The sequence below is a fragment of the Podarcis filfolensis genome, assembly GCF_964270895.1.
Source record: "Podarcis filfolensis genome assembly, chromosome: 1".
NCBI lineage: Eukaryota > Metazoa > Chordata > Lepidosauria > Squamata > Lacertidae > Podarcis > Podarcis filfolensis.
In genome coordinates this window covers 26,307,991-26,321,660 of record NC_139604.1, presented here as the reverse complement: position 1 = coordinate 26,321,660, position 13,670 = coordinate 26,307,991, and the positions used below count along the sequence as shown (strand labels likewise).

The window sequence follows — 13,670 nt, the reverse complement described above, 5'->3', positions numbered from 1 at the left end:
GACCTATAAAGCCTTAGACAGCTCAGGACTGCAATACCTCAAGGACAGCCTCTCCCCATAAGAAATGACTTGGACCCTGCGATCATATCTGAGGCCCTCCTCTGTATGACATCTCCATGAGAAGTCAGTGGCCTTTTCTGTGGTAGCTGTCTGTTTGGGGAATGCTCTCCCCAGAGAGGCTCGCCTGGCAGCTTCATTACATACCTTCAGGAGCCAGGCAAAAATGTTTTTCTTTTAACCAGGCCTTTGACTGATTCTGTGTCCTTTTAAATGTGTTTGTGGGAGGAGGGTTATCGGGTTGTTTCTGTTCTTTTTTAAAAATGTATTTTGTGTTATCATATTGTATTATGTTGTGGACCACCTTGTAGTCTTTGGATGAAAGGCAGTATACAAATTTCAATAATAATAATAGTAGTAGTAGTAGTAGTAGTAGTAGTAGTAGCAGTAGTAGTACAGTGGTACCTCGGGTTAAGTACTTAATTCATTCTGGAGGTTCGTTCTTAACCTGAAACTGTTCTTAACTTGAAGCACCACTTTAGCTAATGGGGCCTCCTGCTAACTCCATGCCGCTGGAGCCCAATTTCTGTTCTCATCCTGAAGCAAAGTTCTTAACCTAAAGCACTATTTCTGGGTTAGCGGAGTCTGTAACCTGAAGCATATGTAACCTGAAGCGTATGTAACCTGAGGTACCACTGTAGTCTTATTACAAATATGTTATTACATGGTGCATTTCTTCAACACAGCTCTCTAGGAGGGAATAATACAGAGGGCAAGCATCTTGCATCATGCTTGGTGTGATACTAGATATTTTGTCCTCTCTTGTGACTTCTGCTGGCTGAAATTACTCTTTACATGGCAAAATTAATTTCCTGCAACATCTATTTTCTCTCTTTTGTTTCATTTGGTGGGGTTATCACATCTGCTACATCTCTTCAACAAGCTGGTGAAACAACCTTTCATGGCCTTGTTATATAACTAGCAAAAGTTACTATATCTGGAATTACATTTGTCCACAACATTTGCTGCAGAGAGGGCAAAATTATGTGTTTTTATTATTTCATGCAGTTTATTTATACTCCTGCCAAGGGCCTTGGTATCTTTTTGCATATACTATCTTAATCTAGCCTATAAGCAATGAAGAATCTTGTGCTAGGCAAGTTTCAGCACAGAGGTTTTAGCAGTTTGATAACATGCCTTTAATAGATAATGTGTTGGCTTGTTATAAATGTTACTTTGAAGTTCTACATATTCCACTTAGTCTTACTGAAATTTGAGCAGGCTTCTTTTAATGAAGTATTATGGAATCTAGATATTAAACATGAACTAGTGGTAATTTTGGAAGCAAAACTGAGAGCGAGAGGGAGAGAAGGAGCGCAAAGGTAGCCTTATAAATGGTAGAAATTGACTATTCAGCAAATATTGTTTCAGTGTATTGTTTACCATTTATGAGAGCTGGGCCTTGTGCAGTATATCTTGCATATTAGTAGAGTAAAGTTCAAGCAATTTTCATTTTGCAAGGAATTTTGTAGATAAGCAGGGTTCCTAATGGTTTCCAAGAAGGTCATTTAATAATTGGGCTGTCTTTGAGACTTATCTTGCAAAGCTCAAGGAGGGGAGGAGGTGGTGGTTAATTTCTGAAGTGAGATGCCAGGGTTCCAAGCAACCTTTAAGCCACATCCTCTGACTTGCCACACCTGACCCAAATCTCAGGTGTCTGTATAGGTGACCAGGCTTATTTGTGAAAAGCAAAAGACATTCCCATTCAGAGGCATTCCTATCTTAGTCTAACCTGCCTCACAGGGTTGTTGTGAGGATACAATGAAAAGGGAATACATGCCACCTTGAGATCATTAGGGGAATGGTGGGATATAAATATGATAAATTAAAATCTCAAGGCTAACGTGCCATGCCCCTCCCCAAATAACCTAGTTAAGACTTCAAGAGGGGGAGCTTGCATGTGGTAGGAAAGTAAGTAATTCTCTGTATAGTCAGGAACCATTGACTTAAGAGCCCCAGTATCTTTGTAGAAAGAGCTGTCTAATTTTTTTCTTATTAGCATACCGCCACACGTTAACAATTTCTGGAGCACCCTTTACATAAAAGACACCTGCTGCAAAGGGGGAAAAATAATGAAAATAACGACAGCACATCCCCTAATTATAAAACGAGAAGTCTTTCTCGTAGGAAGTAATTAATGCTGGTTAATTATCTGATGAGGCTTACTCAGATTTTAGGTGTTCTAAAAGAAAAAAGAAAAACAACAAATCACCTCTAAAGCTAACAAGATCACTGCCTTATTAAAAATGCATTCATTACTGAATTTTAATGGTAACATTTGTCATGTGAAAACTTCCCGTTCTGACTTGTCCTCAAAACTAGAGCTATTAATATGAATAATGCCTATTCAAATTACTTTTAAATATTTAAAACACTCTACTGTTTAAGCCCTTGCCATATTTTATTTCTTTGCAGGGCACAGGTATTGTAGCTGTAAAAGGTGAAAAATCAGTGGATGAAGTCAAGTATTAAGAGAGTTCCTGAAGTAACACAGGTAATTCAAAGTTCACAATTCCATTATAATACTAATGGGCATTAGATTAAAAAAGATCAGCTTGTTTCTGAGTTTGGATAAGAACTGATAAAGCTTTCTGCTACTGTGGAAAGGTAGCAGAAAGGTGGAATACATATGTTTTGCTGGTTCTGCATGGAGTATAGCTTTGAGAGATGCTGTGGCGAAGGTGCTTAGCTCAGTAGCAGAACATCTGCTTTGCATGCAGAACGTACCAGAAATGGGGTTAGGAAGGTGAAAAGTGAGCTTAGTAGTTGCATCAAGGGGAAGCTCTAGGGAGTTGACGTTGGGGAATGGCAGGGGGGTTGATGAGTGACACAGACAGGGACATAGCCCCTAGGAATATATATTTTCTCTCTTTTATTTTTTTATGATCACCCATGTTCATTAAGCTAACATCTACATTGTACACCTCTTCATTTTGAGTAGAGTGATGTTGTTCTAAATTATCCTTCTTGTGCCTCAGATCTATCAAAGAAAGTAGATAATTCTTAATTTCTGATGTGTTTGTGCTACTAAGATGTCTAGGATTCCATTTAGAACCAGGGACTCAGCTCCATTAGTAAAGAAACAGTGATTTGAATGCGCTATAAACATGCAACACTAGAAGGCACCATGGAGCAGGAAATTTTAAAACACGGTTTTCCATAGGGATTTCTTTCTTTTGTTATAACAATCTAATTTCTGACTTATTTATAGCGTGTTTTCCCCCTGTGTCTAGATCTACCCCAAGTGACCAATTTCACTGATGCTTATATGTTAATGTTTCAGTTCAGAATTCCACTTCACTTTCACCATTATGTTCTTAAGGTTGTTTTCTGTTTTGTGGTCCAGGGAGTAACATCTGTGGCTGAGTTTTACCATGTAATATTTGTTCTTTTCTTTATCTGCAAAAGTGCTGATTGGAGCTCTGCTGTGTTGAATTAAGCTAATGCATAGATAACTGTCCTAAGAAAGTCTGTAGATATGAGAAACTTGAACTTTATCTGCTAAATCTCTGGTTCCTCACTGGAAAAGTAGAAAATTCCCATTTTAGATGAGACCAGTGATTCAAATATAGTTATGCTGAAATTAGTAGCAGATGCTTCAGTAACCAGGCGTAAAAAATGACATAAGGGACAGATTTTTGGAACTAACTTTCTGTGGGGAATTCCTCCTCCAATCCTATTCCCTCCCAAACAGATTTGATTGATTCCACCCCCCTTGAAAACTTTTGTGGGTTTTAGTATCATTTACAGTAAGTCCCCCAAAAAATAGTAGCATGGATTTGTGGAGGCGCAGGAGTAGAATACAGGAGTAGAATGCAGGTGGACTGGCGTGAGGGCAGGTGATAGGAGACCATTCAAGAACAGCAGAAGATTCTCCAGGTGTTAAGAGCATTGTTTGCCTGAATGACTACAGTGAATTGTTATGAGGTTTGGGGATGAGGGAGAAAGCAAGCAGGAATGGTGTGGCTCTTTATAGAAACCAGTAGTTGTGCAATAGGATAGAATCCCTGAGGGGTCTCTTCTGATGAAAAAGAGAGTCCAGGCAGCTGGAGGAGGATGAATGCCATCTCTCTAAATCAGGGAGGGGGAAACTGTGGCCCTCTGGCTGTTGTTGGACTTCCATCAGTCCCAGCCAACATGGCTAATGATAGAGAAGGTGGAAATTATGGTGCAGAAGTACTCCTGCTCCTGCCATTGCTGCCTGGTTCATGGGCCAAGTGAATGATGTTGCACTATGAAGACAGATCCTTTTTAGAGTTTAAGCACTGCTTCCCTGCATTTCTTTTTCAGCATGGGGGAAGGGGGGAAGAAGAAGAAGAAGAGGAGTTTGGATTTGATATCCTGCTTTATCACTACCCGAAGGAGTCTCAAAGCGGCTAACATTCTCTTTTCCCTTCCTCCCCCACAACAAACATTCTGTGAGGTAAGTGAGGCTGAGAGATTTCAAAGAAGTGTGACTAGCCCAAGGTCACTCAGCAGCTGCATGTGGAGGAGCGGGGAAGCAAACCTGGTTCACCAGATTCGAGTCCACTGCTCTTAACCACTATACCACACTGGTTTCCTTTGTTGATTCCCATCTGTGGATATGCACGTACATACTGAAATACTAAGAGCTCAGATTTTTTGATTTTTTTTGGAGAATGTATTGGAAAACAAAGACAGGAGAAAGCGGTTAGGTATGTGAGCTGCAAACCACTTGGAATTTCATAGGTCAAAGCCAATGTCTGGAAATTGTGGCCAGAAGGCTACTGGAATCATTTGAAGTGCAGACCCTGAAGTCAAAGAGAAATGTGCTCCAGAAATCATTCCTATTAAGAGATGGGCAGCCAATTCCCCCCACTCCTCAAATCATTTGCAACTTCCAGCAAGTTATCAAGGGCAGCCTGAAGCATGGCTTATTAACACTAGTCCAGCCTCAAGGCTTCAAAGGAGATGGTATGTAAGTTGCCACAACAAAATCTCAAAGGAAAAAGCCAGAGTCTTCTCATCATACATATGGCAGTGTAAAGTGCTTCTGGCCTCTGCTGATGCCTAAAGCTCCACTAGATTTAGAAGAACCTAAAAGCTCTGATCTTGCACACGGGTACATGAGAGAAAAAGTTCAGTTGTTCTCAGCTGCAATTTACTCCTGAGTAACTACATACATTATTGCATATAAGCACATATATCGTATCGGCAGCAACCACGCAAACAAAACCCTCTTTTGTTTGGATTGACGCTGTGCTCTGGAACGTTAGGGTTTACCATTGTTGTTAACAAACCACCTATGAAATTCTGTTTACACTTTTACTGCTTGGGAACAGATAAACAGATTGTGATTGATCAAGACCTTTTCTAGAAGAGTGGCTTGAAATTGCCTCCATGAACAAATGCAAAAGGGTCACAATCCCACCTAGTCTGCTGAATTTAATCAAGCATACTTGTCTTCCAATGCCTGGTGTGTGTGTGTGTGTGTGTGTGTGTGTGTGATTGGGGGCTACTGTCAATGCACATATGTCACTATGCAGACACCACTATGATGGCCTGAAGGTGGCTCAGTTGGTTAGAGCATTGTTCTGATAATGGCAAGTTTGTGGGTTTAATCCAGCTGCATTTTCCTGCATTGCAGGCGGTTAGACTAGACGATTCTCTGGGTCCCTTACAACTCTACAGTTCTATGATTCATTCTATGATTCTATAATACCAGAAGCAGCTATGATTCCTTGTATTCTATAACCAAAAAAAGAAGAAAAGAAAAAGAAAAAGAAGAAGAAAAGGGAAAAGAAAAGAAAAGAAAATGATTGAGGTGCTAACTTTGCACAGTTAGTTAAGGAGCTTGGAGTATTTCTGGCACATTGTTAATTTCCAGTCCAAAGTCTAGCTTTCCCGTATTCTTAGAATTTTCACACTATGCCAAAATAACTAATAATTAGCACACTAAACCCATTACAAACCTCTTAACACCAGGCAGAGAATACTTACGAATTCTCTGCAACAAAATACAAAACCTACTCATTAGCAATTATATTGAACGGTTTGCTTCCAAGATGCCACAATGCAGGCATAATTAGCCAATTAAGGAACAAAATAAATAATTATCAAATATAAAAGTGAAAGGGAGAGTGTGGGCAATTTCCCTCTGGGAACATAAATACATTTCCAAGAGTCCAGGCGACATTGGCAGCCCCTTTCATTGTGTGAAGCATCTTGCTGATTTTTTATTTTTTTAAAAAATAATAATACAGATAATTCTGCAGATGCATGAGAATTTTCTCTGCAGCTATGGGGCAGGAATATTTGTGCATGCAAATAGCCAAATGCACCAAGATCGGGCATGTATAATTTATTGGACTGGATCCAGATGAAACATGAGCACTGATTTCCATGGATCTACTCTTAAGCATGACTAAATCTGGATCCAATCTATTACTGTTGCTATTCCTTCTTAAACATGTTTCCAATCACGTGGCACCGAAGGCAACATACAATCCCCTTTTTAAAAAAATCCAACAGATAAGCCAATGTTTGTATTTTACTCTCCACCCTGGAGACTAGAACTGCGTTCCCATGGCAGTTTATCCCTTTTCCCTGATGTTTCCCTGACTGTAAATTTCCACATTATGTTTGAGCTTTCACATGACGTACTTTAAAAACAACTTCTGAAAAACTAATTGAATATAGCTCATGTTTAGTGCTCATTGCGCTGCTATTTGATTCCAGAAAAATAATAATCTATGGATGTAAGGTAAAGGACCCCTGACCATTAGGTCCAGTCGTGACCGACTCTGGGGTTGCGCCGCTCATCTCGCTTTATTGGCCAAGGGAACCGGCATACAGCTTCCAGGTCATGTGGCCAGCATGACTAAGCCACTTCTGGCGAACCAGAGCAGCGCACGGAAACACCGTTTACCTTCCCGTTGGAGCAGTACCTATTTATCTACTTGCACTTTGACATACTTTCATACTGCTAGGTTGGCAGGAGCTGGGACCGAGCAACAGGAGCTCACCCCGTCGTGGGGATTCAAACCGCCAACCTTCTGATCAGCAAGTCCTAGGCTCTGTGGTTTAACCCAGAGCGCCACCCTTTCCAAATGCCCAGACCTTAATTCTGCCTCCTCCCACCCAGGTGTTGATCTTGGAAAAGTCACCCTGATTTGATAGATGTCATAAACTGAACCTTAACCCAGGATTGACCCTGCCAAGCAATCAGCCAACAGATGGGTTAGATGATTCAGGATACACACCCAATGCCTACGCCAAAGCCTATTCACATCTGTAATCAACCAAGTTGTGGGTTTGTTAACCCCAAGATGTTTGTCCTGTGTTTCTCACATCTCTCATGCTTGAGCCCCCACTGCTGGTGGGCTCACTGGGCCTGGGACTGCAAATCACAACTGAGAAGGGGGGTAGTTCTATGAAAGAGCACCCACCTTGCATTCTAAGGCACCCAGGGTTTATACCCCTGGCATGCCCAGGTAGGCATGGGAAAGGCTCTGCCTGAAGCCTTAAATAAGAATAATATAATAATAATGTATTATTTATACCCTGCCCATCTGGCTGAGTTTCCCCAGCCACTCTGGGCGGCTCCCAATCGAGTGTTAAAAACAATATAGCATTAAATATTAAAAACTTCCCTAAACAGGGCTGCCTTCAGATGTCTTTGAAAAATAGGATAGCTGCTTATTTCCTTGACATCTGATGGGAGGGTGTTCCACAGGGCAGGTGCCACTACTGAGAAGGCCCTCTGCCTGGTTCCCTGTAACCTCCTTCTCACAGTGAGGGAACTGCCAGAAGGCCCTCAGAGCTGGACCTCAGTGTCCGGGCTGAATGATGGGGGTGGAGACGCTCCTTCAGTGTAGACAATGAAAGTGTAGACAATACAGAGCCATATGCACCAATGATTCTGCTCAGCCCAAGGCAGCTTCCTATGTTGCATCCTTACAGAGAGGCAAGGTGACCAAAAAAGAAGCTTTACTTCGTACCCTCCCAACATTTCTTCAATGAAAATGGGAATGTCCTATTCAATAATAACAATAACAATAATTTTATTTATACCCCACCCATTTGACTGAATTGCCCCAGCCACTCTGGGTAGCTTCCAACATATATAAAAACATAACAAAACATTAAGCATTTTAAAACTTCCCTGTACAGGGCTGCCTTCAGATGTCTTCTAAGGGTTGTGTAGTTACTTATCTCCTTGTCTCGGGGGTTGCATAACTCCATACCTGCCAACATTTCTTCAATGAAAATAGGGATGTCCTGAGGAAAAGTTGGGCTTTCTGAGATCAAATCAAAAATTGGGATGGCTTCTGTAAATCTGGGAGACTGTCCCTGGAAAATAGGGACACTTGGAGGGTCTGTTGCTTGGGTATGCACCATCAGAACCCATTTAGAGGGTTAGGATGGTTGAAGTGGAAGCCAACCACACAGTGTCTTTTTCTTATTTCTTTTTAGTACTAGGCAGACTTAGCAGATGATATTTTGATTTAACTGTGGGTGTAAGAGATTTTCCCCAGGCGCTCTCTCTCTCTCCCCATATATATATATATATATATATATATATATATATATATATATATATATGGTGGTTATAGCTCCCCCCTTTTTTGTTGGAAAACACGCTGCTTTGGGGAACAGGCAGGAAAGCTCTTAAAATGCATGAGGATTATTTCTATGACACATTCTATACAATAGACAGCCTCAAAATATGGTAATGCTCCTAACTTCCAATGTTTTTACAAAAGCCTCACTGTTGTCAAGCAGAAAAACGACAGTTTTTAAAAGAACAAGAAAGCGGATTATGTACAGACTGCCAGCATTCATCTGTGATTTGTGTGAAGGATTTATAATGGCAATCCTCGGATTGCTCGCTCTGGAGAAATGAGGCTGCACATGGGATGGGGGGGTTGAGGGCCGCCGTCTCTCTAATCTAAGTTACAACCGGATTTTTAAAAATGAAGATGGCTTTGGGTCTTGATCAGTCCTGTGGAATAGGATAGTGGTTTTTTGGGGATTTCTTTTAAAAGAGCATTCAAGTTTTAGTTCTGGTGAGAGAACTGGACTAAAATTAACAGGCATCCACCTGGATAATAGAAATTAGTTTTCTTCTCTGGCTCTGCACTCTTTTAGTAAAATGATTAGGAATGGCAGAGAACTTCAATTCAGTTCACATTTAAAGGCACATCTAACCAATCTGCACTTTCAGAAACAATATACAAAGGGGAACACAGCCATCCTTCAAAATCCACACTTCTCTGTCTCTTGCAATGAAGTTATCCAGCCAAGGAACATGTACAGAATGCATCTACTAGGCTAAAGCGTGCATAAAAATGCATATATTTGGAAATTGGCTTTGTAAAAATGTGTGTATCAGGAAAAATCCGCAGTAAAATGTGGATGAATCTTGATAGAGACTTTTTTTTTTAATGCAAACTGATGTGGAAATGTGGAGAACTGAATTTATGATTTGAAAAATGAGATTCTTTGCAGTGTGGGGATCTCAAGTGCTTTTTTAGATCTGACCTTGGTAGATCTCTGGGCATTCTCCAAGCTGTTGACAAATATCATTATGTCAACAGTTTGCTTTTGCTTACCTTTGCACTGCTAAATAGGTCAGGGATACTTGTTCATTTGTTAAATGTATTGCTGTGGAGGTGATGACTTGGCAGGGAGCATCTCTGATGAGGCAATATTGTTGTGCTCCTGAAATAGTTTAAAGGGCCAACACTAGAAAACTATAGACACATCTAAGGTTGCAATTATAAGCATACTGTACTTACCACTAAGCAAAAAACCCTCGATGAAATTGATTCTCGAAATGATGTGTTCAGGACCGTGTGGTAAGAAAGCAATATTGCTTTAATCAGTTAACATTCACCTCCAGTAGACATGCCTGTTCAGATGTTGCCGTCCTTGAGAATGTGACCACCAAATGAAAGCTGGACATGTACAAGAGGTTTGAACAGCGTAGTGAAAGCGGAAAATTAGTCATCCCTTGGATATTTTATGATTTTTCTGCAGCCTTTGACCTCTGCTTGAATGAAATAATTTAAATGGAAATGGACCTCTTAGCGCAATATAGCGGCCGGCTCTAAATGAAAGGGGGAAGAAACCTTACATTTTTGGTGTTTTCTTTATCTTGCAGTGACATTCAGGGATTGAACAAAAATGGCCAGTTCAACTACAGTAATCCCTAAGGAAACCTTACGAACAAGACAATGTTGTGCAAAGCTGCAGAAATATTGGCTTGCATCTAACCAAAGGCGCATGATAGTGGGCTTGTTTGCTGAAAACTAACACAGGATTGTTAACTTTATTTTTGTATCTGTGTCTTCAACAGTATATTTTTAAAAAAACATTTAGCAGGGTATAATGTTTAAAGGTAAAGGTACCCCTGCCTGTACGGGCCAGTCGTGACCGACTCTGGGGTTGCGCGCCCATCTCGCTTAAGAGGCCGGGGGCCAGCGCTGTCCGAAGACACTTCCGGGTCACGTGGCCAGCATGACGAAGCTGCTCTGGCGACCCTGCACCAGCGCAGCACACGGAAACGCCGTTTACCTTCCCACTGTAAAGCGGTACCTATTTATCTACTTGCACTTAAGGGTGCTTTCGAACTGCTAGGTGGGCAGGAGCTGGGACCGAACGACGGGAACTCACCCCGCCGCGGGGATTTGAACCGCCGACCATACGATCGGCAAGTCCTAGGCGCTGAGGTTTTACCCACAGCGCCACCCGCGTCCCCTCGGTATAATGTTTATTTACCTGCTAATTTCCCCAATCAAGCAACTTTTAAAGGGAAAGGAGTGGATTGAGCTCCAATCCCACCCCCAAGTCAGCTGGCAGTCTGACCCTAACAGAATATTTAGGGTGGAATTCAACAAATGTACCCATACAGAATATTTAGAGAGAAATCGTTTCATCAGCACAAGCATTTTTGCTTGGCAGGCAGAACAGATGTTGTCCCCCCAGTGCCCCATTGTTCTGGGGGTTCTCCTATCCCAAACAAATTTGTGAAGGGCACAGCAGGTGCATGCATGGGCGAAGAGGAGGGGAGAAAGACCCACTGCACTAGTGGGAACTCATTGCACTGGCTCCTGCTGTTGAAATGATTTAGCTGCATCTGACCAAATAGGCAATAAAGTATTGACTTACAATTGCAAGGTTCCCACATGAACAGCTGGAACATCAGTATGTGTGCATACATTACGGGGTTCTCTACAAGTACCGGTTAAGCCACATAAGTTTGGGTGGGACTTGCCACTGTGATGTCACTTCTCATGCCCATATATGCACATTCACTGAATACATTCTGATTGATTAGAGCTAACTCATCATCAGAGGAATCCTATGCAAATTTAGATTGCTATTCAATGGAATAGGATTGCAAAGGGTGCAAGGCCATTTGATCCCTGAAAAATTACACACTTACAAAATCCCTTGCAAAAGAGGAGCCCCCCCCCCCCCGCCTTTGTCAGGTTCACAAAAGCCTAGAATATGGGAGGACACATAGACCGCAGAGTTGTAAAACACCTCCTTTAGAGAACACTCACATACAGGCTTGGGATGAAGTTATGTGCAAATGTACACTTCCCCTACCAACTGCTTCTGAAGGCTCATTTCACACTTAGAAAGCCAGGGCTCTGAAACAATCCCCAGTTTACCTGCCATGAAAATTAAAGCAGCTTTACAGTGAGCAGCAGCTATTGAATCTGTGCTGCAAGCAAAACACAGAAGGTCACAATTCTGTTTTGCAGACAGTTCTAAATTGGCATTCAGGAGATGCGTCTTCCTCACATCCACGGCGACATTTAACCCTGTGCAAACAAGGTCTGGAGTCTGACTGAGAACTGCATAGAAGGTGACAGAAAAACGTTTTGACCACAGCTACTGTCTCTCCCCACCCCCACCCAATATAGAACTGAGTGAAATAATTCTCCCTTAGCTTTCATTACAAAATGTATGTGTTTTGAAAAAGATTGCATTGCTAGTCCTGAGAATTGATGCCTATACCTATATATGTTCCTCTCAAGGGCTGCTTGCAAATCAGTGAACTGCTGGAGGCAGCTTCTCAGGGGAAGGTACCTTCAGGCCTTAGACTGACCTCGTCCAATCAATGTGCCAATTGGAACTTCCAGAGCCTCCAAGCTGTCCTGGTTTCTGATTTGATAACGGAATATCTCAGTTTTCCTTAGGATGTCCCTAATTTCATCGGAGAAATGTTGGAGCGCATGGAGTTATCCGACCCCCGAGCCATCTGCAGGCAGCCCAGTATAGACAAGTTTTAAAATGTTTAATGTTTTAGTATGTTTTTATGTATGTTCGAAGCTTCCCTGAGTGGCTGGGGCAACCCAGTCAGATGGGTGGGTTATAAATAGTAAAATGATGTTGATGATGGAATAGGACATTCCTGTTTTCATCAGAGATATGTTGAAGGGTATGCTTTTCCTGAGCAGCAAGGAATATTAACTATTTCCTATTTCAGTTTAACCTTGCTTGAACAACAAGGTCATCCTGAGCTCTGGTGTGTTGGCTATTCCCTTGGATATTCTTCACTCATACCTCCTCATTTGTCCCTTGGTCCTGAATACTGCCTTGGCCTGTGACTCTGTCAGCTCAGAATGCTGACAGAAGAAGCAACTTGGTGGCGGTCATTGTTGCTTATTGGGAAGAGGCAGCAGGGAGGCTGGCTGGTGCAAATGTACTATCAGGACTGCTGGGTTGGCTTTGCCTGTGCGCTGGATGCTTGGAGCAAATCTGTATATGAAAAAAGGCACACAGTGCACCTTTCCTGGAAGTTTACAATTTCAGAATACAGTTTTGACATGGTGAGATAAGTGACACACTTAGTTACAGGCTGCACACCAAACTAAATCACCATTGATCTATTACACTATTTGCTTGGTGGGAGAAAAAGCATGGAATCCTGAGACTAGTTAGATCTATCTGATTTCCTATTTGTCAGAATGCAGCTTTCTGGAGCAAAAGTTAACCAACTCCCCCCCCCCTCCACCTTTCTTATTAAACTGTGCTTTACCTGATCAGTTGACCTATCTTGAAGCTTTTTAAAAAAGAATCTGGATAACTTGAAAGTAAGTAGAAAGAGAGATGCCATGCTGAATGTAACTTAAATTGATCGCATTGACCTTTATTTGAGTTCTCTGCTCCAGCCAGGGGAAGCACTGTGAGAGTTTAACAATACAACAAAACCAGCAGGTTTTGTTTTTTATTTTATGTTTTAATTTTTATTTCATATATATGTGCCACTTTCCCAGCAACTAGGTTGAGCTCCAAGCAATGCATCAAAAACTTAACAAGTAATAGCATTCAATATATAACAGTATCCACCGGTAGTGATGTTCATACAAGGATGGAGTAGTGTCCCAACATCCTCCTCTTCCATCAGCTTAGGTAAACACCAACATTACTTGCATTTTGGCACTTATCCAGAAAAGACTGGGAAAATCTTTTTAATATCTGATACTAATGGTTTGCTCGCGATTTTAACCTTGCTCAGGGCTATTAGCTCTGTTTCACTTGTATTGTATTTCCATTGTTTGAAATCTATATTTTAAATGCTGTTTTATACCACCTCAACATCCAATGTGAAAGGCAGTACAGAAATGTTTTAATAA

At 41.5% G+C, this 13,670-nt stretch overlaps 1 protein-coding gene across 1 annotated transcript in view; it reads left to right on the top strand.

Moving 5' to 3' along the window:
* Nucleotides 1–13,670, top strand: part of LOC310746584 (uncharacterized protein) — a gene marked incomplete at its 3' end in the record, with an annotated part of 191,676 nt that overhangs the window by 105,093 nt on the left and 72,913 nt on the right. The window contains exon 3 of the mRNA XM_083580492.1: nucleotides 2,473–2,551. Within this exon, the coding sequence (XP_083436618.1) occupies nucleotides 2,513–2,551 (39 nt within the window). The 5' untranslated portion in view covers nucleotides 2,473–2,512. The remainder of the gene's footprint in view (nucleotides 1–2,472; nucleotides 2,552–13,670) is intronic.